This window comes from Castor canadensis, chromosome 1, assembly GCF_047511655.1.
Source record: "Castor canadensis chromosome 1, mCasCan1.hap1v2, whole genome shotgun sequence".
NCBI lineage: Eukaryota > Metazoa > Chordata > Mammalia > Rodentia > Castoridae > Castor > Castor canadensis.
In genome coordinates, this window is record NC_133386.1 from 186,701,543 (window position 1) to 186,712,954 (window position 11,412).

Sequence of the window (11,412 nt, forward strand, 5' to 3'; positions counted from 1 at the left end):
AATGTGTGCCAATAAGGAAAGGAAGAACTTTCTGACAATGCACAACTCTAACATTGTTTATGAACATGGAGAGTGATTCTCATTACAAATATAATTTTATATTCTGAGGGAGTTTAGAGTGCAAAGGTGGATCATTGTGGATGGAAGCAGAGAATACAGAGATCATTGATTTAAAATATTATTTATAGTTACTAATGATTGCAGTTTTGTAATAAAATAATTCTTTCTTATTCTTAAAACCAATTCCAGCTGACCAATGGAAGAGAAGAATCAGACAACAGTGACTGAGTTTCATTTTTTGGGCCTTTCCGATCTTTTCCATCAGAAGATTGTCATTTTCATTATGCTTCTCTTTGTTTATCTTGTCACCATGGGGGGTAACTTGGGGATGATCATTCTCATATGGATTGACCTCAGGCTCCACACTCCCATGTACTTTTTTCTTAGCCATTTGTCTTTTGTAGATATTTGTTCCTCTTCTTCCATTGCTCCTAAGATGCTGTATGATATCTTTGCAGAGAAAAAAGGCATCTCTTTTGTGGGCTGTGCTACACAGATGTGGTTCTCTGGTCTCTTTGTGACAACTGAGTGTTTTCTTCTGGCTGTCATGGCATATGACCGGTTCACAGCCATCTGTAAGCCCTTGCTGTATACACTCATTATGTCCCAGGACATCTGTGTGCTCCTGGTTATAGGACCTTATGCTATTGCTGCTATAAACATCACAACTCATACAACATTGATTTTTCGCTTACCCTTCTGTGGTTCAAATGGAATCAACCACTTTTTCTGTGATATTTCCCCATTGCTCTCCCTAGCATGTGCTGACACCTGGATCAATAAGTTGGTTCTTTTTGTCTTGGCTGGAGCTATAGGAGTGGTCAGTGGTCTGATCATCATGGTCTCCTATGTGTGCATCCTGGTGGCCATCTTGAAGGTCCAGACAGTTGGTGGTAGGAAAAAAGCCTTCTCCACTTGTTCTTCTCACCTGGCAGCTGTATCCATCCTGTATGGGACACTTTTTTTTATCTATGTTCGGCCCAGCTCAAGTTCCTCCCTGGATATCAATAAAGTGATTTCTGTGTTTTATTCTGTGGTGATCCCCATGTTGAATCCTCTCATCTACAGCTTGAGGAACAATGAAGTGAAAGACGCATTCAGGAGAAGGTTGAAAGGATACTATTTCTATAATAGGCAGATAAAGTAGTATTCAATTTGTGTAGTACCACAGATATTCCTGCAAAGAATAGTGGACTGAGAACAAAATGCTCTACATGAGACCTGCTTCTGCTTGTTTAGAGTTTATTTGAAAAATAGAGAAATGGTTAAATACTTTTGGGGCTCTGTCTTGTTGTCTGTGACAGATTAGTATTTCAAAATAGTTTAAAGGTGATTTGAAACTATAAATTTAAAGTTTTATAGAACAAAATAGGCGAGTACTTTTAATCTTGAGTGTGTGAGTACCTTTTAATCCAGTAATGAAAAAAGATTTTTTTAAAGAAAATTTCCAAAGTACTACAAAGAAGATTATGAGAAAAGCAATAAAATGACAGAAACTATTAGTGAATGAACCAACAAAGATAAAATATCCCTAATAGGCAAAGAACAGGCTTAAGTCCAATCTCAAAAAGTTAAAAAAGATTACAGGTAAACGAGATGATGAGTGAACAGGCAATTCTCCAAAATGGGGATGTGTGTTACCAAAAGTATATGGAAAACATTCAGCATCATCCATGGAAGTATATAAAGATTAAACATTAATAGTTTTTTATAAAGATTAAACATTAATAGTTTTCCACTGATGGTGAGGTTCTTATTTGGCTATTTGTACTCATTATTTGCCGATGATAGTATGAATGGCTCAATTTCCTTAAAGAAATTTGATATTTCTGATTTAAGATCACAATTTTGAACATCTTTTTTTTCATTACTTTTTATTTTGTATGACTAATATATGTTAATATACATGTTAATGAGGTTTAGTGTGATATTTCAACATGTATAGCAATGTTCCCTGATCAGTTTGAGGTAATTAATGTTTCCATTTCCTTATTGATATTTTATATTAATGCCTTTAAGCTCTTCTCCTTTAGATCTTCATAAAATATATAACATGTACAGTTAACTGCAGTCATCACACTTTGCCGTGGAATATCAGAACATATTCCTCCTACCTATCTATGTTTGTTACTGTTCTCTCATCACTCTTAATCCACCCTTATCCTATCCCATTGACTTAGTAAACTTTCTTTGGAAATCTAGACCACAGAATATTTCAATGTATAAAGATTATATATATTGCAGCATTATGTGTAATTGCAAGAATAAAGGAAATAACATGATTGTTCACCATCAGAATTAAAGAAAAAATATTCTTACTGTGTAACAGTAACTTACTTGGACAGGACTATTTGATATGGTCATTCTTAGGTGAAAAAAATCAACTTGTAGGTGAGTTTGCAATACTGATCAAATACTTTAAAAGGTAAAATCTATATGGAGGAAATGAGTATATATATGTGTGTACATATGAACACAGTGAGGAGAATGAAGGGTATACATTTGCCTGAGGAAATTGGTTACTTCAATGGGAGTGACTTTGGAAGGAGGAATACACAGTTTTATGTATACATGTTTGAATTATAGTTTATTAATCTCTGATAGTACCTGGGTTCAGTTCTTTATAAAATTCATGGCTACATCTAACTTTATTTATGGAATGATTGTTACGGCAAGCAAGCAATCCTTGTACAAAACAGCATTCCCTGTCTGTACAAAAACAGACCAATAGTGGATTGTCAAAAGCAAAAAATTCTTGGCTGAAAACAGCATGGACTTGCTCCTGAATCCTAGGAATTGAATTAATCTTCAACTGTGGCTTTCATAAGCTCCAGATTCTTTTTTCACTACTATAACTTTCAATGCCATAAAGTCTTCTATGTCATATAACCCAAATGGCAGTGCTATTTCTGTTGAAAGTGCCCTTTTATGCTCTTCATCCCACTTAACACTGTCAGCCTTCTGCGCCATTTGATCTATGGGCTAGAAAATTATTCTTTTTTGTATAATATATTTCCTTAAAACTCAAAGAGGTCTAAAAAGTGTTTCTTTCTTTGGTGGATTTCACATTGGAGTCAGTGTTCTATTGTGGCTCTTCACACTGATCCTATCAAAGCTTTCCCAAAGTGTAAAAGTCCTGTATTGTTGTAGAGTTTATCTCCAACTCTGGAGCACATGTTTTTCTAAGGAGTTCAATATTTTAGCACTGCTTGAACAATCTGCTTTATGAGTATGAGGTTATCAATGTAACAGATTAGCATGTAGCATGGTATTTGGGACTGCTATTGGATCCGCTACTTGGTTGAACTTAAGGAAGTCTACGGTCATTGTCCAGCAGTTATGTAGATTCTGCAGGGGTCAGACTTCTGAATTTAGAAAGAGGAGAGTGATGATCTCCTCTGAAAATATCATGTCTTTAGTGGTGGTATTAATTTCCAGATTCAGGTGTTAGGGAATCACTTCATTCCCATTGGCTTTAGGAAGCCTAGATTCACAGAAGCATCTCATACCACTGAGCTTCTATCCAAGCTGTAATCTCTCTCACTAGTGATTTCCAGAATTGCTGTAGTGAAAGGAGTGTCCTTGGAGTCTTCTCAGGAAAAACAGTTATCACATGACATATTCTTTGTTCTCATGTAATAGATTCTTTTCAAACCCTCTATATTCTGAGCCCTTTTACAGTTATCAGATGACACATTCTTTGTTCTCACGTAATAGATTCTTTTCAAACACTATATTCTGAGCCTTTGATCTCTTTCTTCATCTTTTGAAAGGAAAATTACTATTATCTCACTGTATTTTTTTCTGAGATCAAGGAGCCATCCCATAGTGAATTAGAATCAGTTCCCGTGTCTTGCCTACAAAGTAATTCCTGAGTAATTGGGTTTCTTTCAATGTTTTCGTATCTTCTTTACCCAGCATGGTTTCCTCTCACTCTTAAGTAGATTACCCTCAAAATGTACGCTCGTGTGTTGTCTGAGTGCATGTTGCCAGTCATGTGAGACAAACCCTGCAACTGATCCGCAGAATAATCACTGCCTTCCCAAGAGGACAATGCTTCCTAGTCCTTGACCACAACATCCTGGCTTAACCTTTGGCTGGTAAATATAACGCTATGGAGGTAGGCAGGGCTATATATTGAGTAGTTATTTTCTTGTGAAGCGTCTGACTCAGGTGAGACGTCCTCACATTCTGTCAGCGAAGAAAGGCTGCTTTATTCCACCAAGAGGTAGTGGGCCACACAGATGTCTTAGCCTTGATTTTCAGTGCCTAAATCTTTCAGACTCTTGACTTATTCACAAGAATTACAGATGCTATGAATTCAGATTCTTTATTATTATTTCTTCTGTAGTGCCATTTGTTTATGTGTCATCTCTTCACCTATGCTCAAGATCCCCTATAATAGTAAATGCATTTACCAGTACTGTGTTACTCTTTGTTGGATGATCTTTGAACTACTTCAACAAAGCCTTCTGGCATCTATATGAGCTAGAATCTACTATTTTCCTTAATTTAGAGATTAAGGGAATAATGCACAGACGGGCTTAGAAACTTGCTGAAAGTGACACAATCAGAGGACTATGGAATTGGGAATTAACAAAAGTGATGTGGCTCCAGAATTCAGGCACCAAACTCCTTGATCCCAGGTGCTGGCTGCTTAATGCATAGCATCATTCTCCACTAATGGAAAAGAAGGCCTGGCTAAAATTGAATTGCATATAAAGAATAGGACATGAAAAATAAAGGATAGATAATTAGGGACATGAAAGAGGACAAGGAGGAGGGAAAACAAGAAAAGTCATTATCTTAAGTGAAATTAGCCAGGTTCAGAAAACCAAATACTGCATGTTTTTTCTCAAATGTGGAATATAGGCCCAACAAAAATACAAGCATATTATATATATACACATGTATATACAGAACATGCACTCAAAAGTGAGGCTGGTAGAGGACACTAAGGGAGGAGTGAAAGAAATAAGGAAAAATAGTGAATAATAATGAAATACACCACATCTGTGTAAGAACAAGACACCACCAAACACACCAAAAACTTAAACAACACAGTAGAGGAGGAAATGGTGAGGAAGTGCAGTGGAGTGGGTTAGATTGACATAAGCAAAATGCATGTACAGGTATAAAACCAAGGCAAAAATCCCACTGAACAAGAACAGACACCTGAACAATGAAGGACAATAATGGAAAACAGTTCACACTAACAGGAGGGGTAGGGTAAAAGAAGGAAGTAAATTAAGTGAATAAGGGTGATGTACTGTCTATATAAGTATGAATATAGAATTTTTAAACCTGTTGAAACCACATTAGGGGGCTAGGGTAGAAAGGAGAAAAGTGGAAGGGATGAACAAATAGGGTCATAATATACATATAATATATAATATATGAATAAAATATATTATATTATATAAATTTCCCTATATTATATATATGGAAATGCCATAATGAAACCTCCTGTATAGATATCTTAAAAAACAAAAATATCTTTTTTCAAAATGAAGGATAGAAAGGTCAAGTAGGTCCTATCTGGGGGTTGGTACCAGTGGGGGGAAGAACATAAGGAAAGGGTGAAGGAGGGTGAATATAATAGAAATATTTTATACTTATGTATGAAATGGAAAAATGAGACCTGTTGAAACTATTCAAAGAAGGGGAGAGGAGAGAGAAAAGAGAATGTTGAAGGGGGTGAATCTAACTAAGACATATTGCAAGCACTTTTGTAAATGTCACAATGTACCTCCCAGTACAGTAACAAGAGCTAATAAAATAAAAAAGATAGGACAATCAAGGCGGTGAATATGATCAAAATACATTATCTGCATGCATGCAAATAAATCTCTTCACATATAATTAATATATGCTAATTGAAAAAGAATTACAAGTCCAAAACAAGAGGCTTTCGTGGCAAGGAGGAGCCCAAAGAGGAAAACACATACACACACAGACACAGACCCACAGACACACACACACAAACACACACACACACGCACATTTCTTTAGGCATCTTTGTTTTGAAATTATACACAGTTGGAAAATAATATTTGTCCCAAATGCTATTGAAATCATTTTAATTTTGTCCCTTCAGGAGTAAACCTTTGAGGTTTAAGTTCTTTGGGGGATTTGGCTCTAAATTAGTGTAAATTTCCTAGCAAAGGGCCCTTATTCTGTGTAGTATGTGAATCAATGTTCAGGTCAAGGTTATTATGCCTGGGTCTATCAAGAAAGGAGATTTGTCTTCTTCACCAACTGTCTAGAAAGAAGACCTTGCTTCTTCAAAAGGTCACCACCACAAAGGAGCATTAATCTTCCATCTTTTCTTCTAGAAAATGATTATTTCCTTTGAAGTAGGTAAAAGGGATATTTAACAAATATCCATAAAGAAGTATGTACAATGCATTTTGGAGAATGTGAAGTTTTTGAAATACAGTAGATAAATGTGAGGTTTAGTGTGAACTTTGGGATATAACTTCCTATCCCTGGTTCTCTAAAGGAAGCAGACATCAGCATTCTGTTCATATCCTTATAAGACTAAACAAATGGTTTGTGTGATTTTTCTCTAATGACTTGCCTATTTTATTCATGACACAGACATACTTTTAATACCAAATGTATTGTAGAGATTTTAAGTGTTCTCACACTTTTCCATGTTAAGGGAGAAAAATTCATAATAACTATGTGAGGTAATCAGTAAGTTGATTTACCAGAGTAAGTCATTTTATAACATCTGCATTTACTAGAAGCAGTTAATGCTGCCCTTTATTCCTAAACACCTATCTTGCATATTACGATGGCCATAAACACAAACACTTCTGCAAAGGATAATGCTCTTGATAATCCTACCGTAGTCTTTAGGAGTGCTGAAATACACCTATGTAGTATTATGCAAAAATCACACTCTGACAAAATAATCATAAATCAAATAGCTACCATCACTATTTATGAATTATTTGAATATACTATACATTGAGATTTAAAAATAATTTTTTGGTAAAATATGTTTATTGTATACACTTTTTTCTTTTTTATTCATTTATTCATATGTGTATACATTGTTTGGACATAAAAATAATTTTTATGCAACTCAAGTGATATGTATTTTTTACAAAGGAAATTAACTGGTGATGCCATATAAACGCTATTGTTCATATAAATTATTCTACATAACCTTCTAGGAATTTTAAACAGTTTTATTTGGTCTTTCTAGATGAATGGGTCACTCAAAAATATTTCTTGAAGGTATTCCTTGAATAAAACAGACACTTGGCATTAGACATACATTACTGGTATATATGATTTCAGGATATGCTTAAGTGTATTAAATGTAATAAATCATGTAAAAAATTACATGTGTAATTTACATGTGTAATTCAGCAGATGTTGAATATTCTATACAATTTCTATTAAGGATTGTTGTCAATATTTGTCAGATTTAAAAGCATGGCATTGTGTGTCCTTCTATGACAAGATATTCTTTTGGTAGAATTGTGCAGCTGGGAAAAATTTCTACCCCATTTACCTTCTTCTCAATTTCTCATCTTGGTTCTAAATACCCCTGTTAACATCACATAGGACATAGCATAAATCTATTCTTTCTTTTTAACAACAGATTTATAGTCTTTCAAGGAGATAATTATGCTACATGAAATAAGCCAGACTCAGAAAAACAATATTCATGTTTTCTTTCACATGTGGATTATAGATCTAAAAAAAAGAGAGAAAACATGAACTTGAAAGGGGACCATTTTAGGGGATGGAACCAGTGAGAGATAGGATGGGGAAAACAGAGGTTGGTAAAGAAAATGTGACCAAAGTACATTGTATGAAAAGGTAATAATTAAGCCCATCTAAAAATGTTGGATGAGGGGAGATAAAGAATAATATGGGGGTGTACATGATCAAACTATGTTACATGTGTATATGGAAATAGCACAATGTTACCCCTCACTTGTGCAATTAACATGCGTTAGTAAAAGGCAGACTATTATGAACAACTATGTATAGTTATAAACCCAGAGAGTATTTTCATTTTGAATATAATTTTATAATATGAGAATTTTAGATCATAAAGGTGGATTGCTTTTGATGAGAATCTAAAAAAGATCAAGGGTAAGTTACGCAACTTTATACAGGATATTTGTCCAACTTTCCAGGACCTATTAACTAGGTTATCTAATCACTGTTAACTTAGAAAGAGCAATATTTCACAATTATTTGTAAGAGAGTCTGTCAACATAAAATATTTTTGGTAGCTGTCACTATTTTTATAATAAAATAATTCTTTTCTTTCTTATGGCAGATTCAACTGACCAATGGAAGAAAAGAATCAGACAATAGTGACTGAGTTTGTTTTCTTAGGCCTCACAGATAATCTCCACCAGAAGATTGTACTTTTCATCATGCTTTTCTTTGTTTATCTTGTCACCATGGGGGGTAACTTGGGGATGATCATTGTCATATGGGTTGACCTCAGGCTCCACACTCCCATGTACTTTTTTCTTAGCTATTTGTCTTTTGTAGATATTTGTTCCTCCTCTTCCATTGCTCCTAAGATGCTGTGTGATATCTTTGCAGAGAAAAAAGGTATCTCTTTTGTGAGCTGTGCTACACAGATGTGGTTCTTTGGTCTCTTTGTGGGAACTGAGTCCTTCCTCCTGGCTGCCATGGCATATGATTGGTATACAGCCATCTGTAAGCCCTTGTTGTATACACTCATTATGTCCCAGGACATCTGTGTGCTCCTGGTTATAGGACCTTTATGCTATAGCTGCTATAAACGTCACAACTCATGATTTTCACATTTTGCTTACCATTCTGTGGTCCACATATTATCAATCATTTTTTCTGTGTTATTTCCCCATTGCTCTCCCTAGCATGTGATGACATGTAGATCAGTAAGTTAGTACTTTTTGTTTTGTCTGGAGCTATAGGAGTGGTTAGTGGTCTGATCATCATGGTCTCCTATGTGTGCATCCTGGTGGCCATCTTGAAGATCCAGACAGTTGGTGGTAGGAAAAAAGCCTTCTCCACTTGTTCTTCTCACCTGGCAGTTGTCTCCATCCTGTATGGGACACTTTTCTTTATCTGTGTTTGGCCCAGCTCAAGTTCTTCCCTGGATATCAATAAAGTGATTTTTGTGTTTTATTCTGTGGTGATCCCCATGTTGAATCATCTCATCTACAGCTTGAGGAACAATTAAGTGAAAGTCACATTCAGGAGAAGGTTGAAAGGATACTCTTTCTATAATAGGCAGATAAAGTAGTATTCAATTTGTGTAGTACCACAGATGTTCCTGCAAAGAATAGTGGACTGAGAATAAAACGCTCTACATGAGACCTTCTTCTGCTTGTTTACAGTTCATTTGAAAAATAGAGAAATGGTTAAATACTTTTGGGGCTCTGTCTTGTTGTCTGTGACAGATTAATGTTTCAAAATAGTATAAAGGTGATTTGAGACTATAAATTTAAAATTTTATAGAAGGAAATATATGGGTACTTTTAAATCTTGAGTGTGTGAGTACTTTTTAATCCAGTAATGAAAAAAGATTTGTTTAAAGAAAATTTCCAAAGTACTACAAAGAAGATTACAAGGAAAATAATAAAATGACAGAAACTATTAGCAAATGAACCAACAAAGTTAAAATACCCTTAATATGCAAAGAACAGAGAGCCAGAAAGCCTTCTCCACTTGTTCTTCTCACCTGGCAGCTGTCTCCATCCTGTATGGGACACTTTTCTTTATCTATGTTCGGCCCAGCTCAAGTTCCTCCCTGGATATCAATAAAGTAATTTCTGTGTTTTATTCTGTGGTGATCCCCATGTTAAATCCTCTCATCTACAGCTTGAGGAACAAGGAGGTGAAAGACGCATTCAGGAGAATATTGGGTAGGAAATATTTTCTATTAAGCAGGTGAGGTAGAATTCTATTTGTCTAGTACCAAAGTTGTTGGCAAAAAGTATATAGCAAAACATATTTAGCTGGGAATAAAAGGCTATATTTGAGTCCTAGTTCTGTGTTTTCACAGATTACTTGAAAAGTAGATAGGTTCCTAAACTTTTTTGCATGTGTCTATTGTCTGTGATCAGTGTTTCAAAATAATGTAGAACAGAGGTGGGCTGAGAATACAAATATAATAGATAATAGAAGAAAAGATAGCTGAATATTTGTACAATGTTGAATGTGTCTGTACTTTTTAATTTAATCAGGAAAACTGAAAGTTTTAAGTAAAATGTTGGAGTGCTAACATAATATTACAAGGAAAATGATAAAATATAATAGAAAATATATGGTGCATGTGGTTACAGTGTAATCATATCTATAACATGTGAAGAGCAGCCTCAAATTCACCATTATAAAAGAAGATAGAATAGACAAATGGGCCAACATATGAACAGGCAATTCTCCAAAATAAGGTGCACATCATCAAAAATACATGAAAGACTTTTCAGCATCATTATGAAATAATGAATTAAATGAAGTAAAATGAAATGTGAAAGGCAGTGCCTTTCATTGAAGATGAAGTATTCATAGTAGTCATTGATTGTGATGTTTTTACATGGGTACATACATTAATTTCATACTGTTAATAATATTAATGACCTCATTTCCATAAAGAAATTTTATAGATTCCATTTAACATAACTTTACATTTCTGAATTATTATATCTGTTAATTGTACATGTTAATGAGGTTTAGTGTGGTATTTCAACACATGCATAACAGTGTAATTAACATTTCTGTTTTCTTATTATTTTCTTTATGTTTGGGTCTTCAAGCTCCTCTCCTTCAAATCTTCATAAATAATAAAGTGTGTTCTGAACTGTAGCCATACTACTCTGCTGCAGAACATCAGATATTGTTCCTTTATCAAACTGTGTTTATGTTGTTATCTAGCCTCCCTATTCTACTCCAACCATAACCTTTGACCTAGAAATCCTTCTTTGTAAACCTAGATCACAGAATCATGTATGCAAGTGCATGAAGACTGTACATATTGTAGCCTTATGTATAGCGGCAAAGATTATTAAAGGAAATAAGGTGAATATTCATCATAAAAAGTAAAGAAATAGATTATTCTTATTGTGATATGGTCTGCAGCCAAGAAAGAATGAATACTGTATTTAAGGACTGCTCTGAAGAGAACTATTTCTCACCATCTCTGTTAGGTGAAAACCACAAAATTGTAAATCAGTGTGCAATGTTGATCACATAGCTCAAAAGCTAAACATCTATTTAATGAATAAAATCTGCCAAGATGTGTATACACATATGAATATAGGGAGAATGATGAAGGATACACAGTCATCTGTGGACACTGGTTACTTCAATGGGAGTGGTGTTGGG

The 11,412-nt window shown here is 34.7% G+C and overlaps 1 protein-coding gene and 1 pseudogene across 1 annotated transcript; both read left to right on the plus strand.

The window, feature by feature from the left end:
- The first annotated feature begins 256 nt into the window (after nt 1-256).
- On the plus strand, nt 257-1,207 carry LOC109701600 (olfactory receptor 5G29-like). Its single transcript, XM_020187138.2, has one exon. The coding sequence runs from the start codon at nt 257-259 to the stop codon at nt 1,205-1,207; it is 951 nt and encodes a 316-aa protein (XP_020042727.1).
- A 7,174-nt stretch (nt 1,208-8,381) lies between these two features.
- On the plus strand, nt 8,382-9,982 carry LOC109701603 (olfactory receptor 5G29-like; annotated as a pseudogene).
- The last annotated feature ends 1,430 nt before the right edge of the window (nt 9,983-11,412 follow it).

What these genes read in the sequence shown, in the direction of transcription:
- LOC109701600 (XM_020187138.2), top strand. Translation starts at nt 257, where the DNA reads ATGGAAGAGAAGAATCAGACAACAGTGACTGAGTTTCATTTTTTGGGC.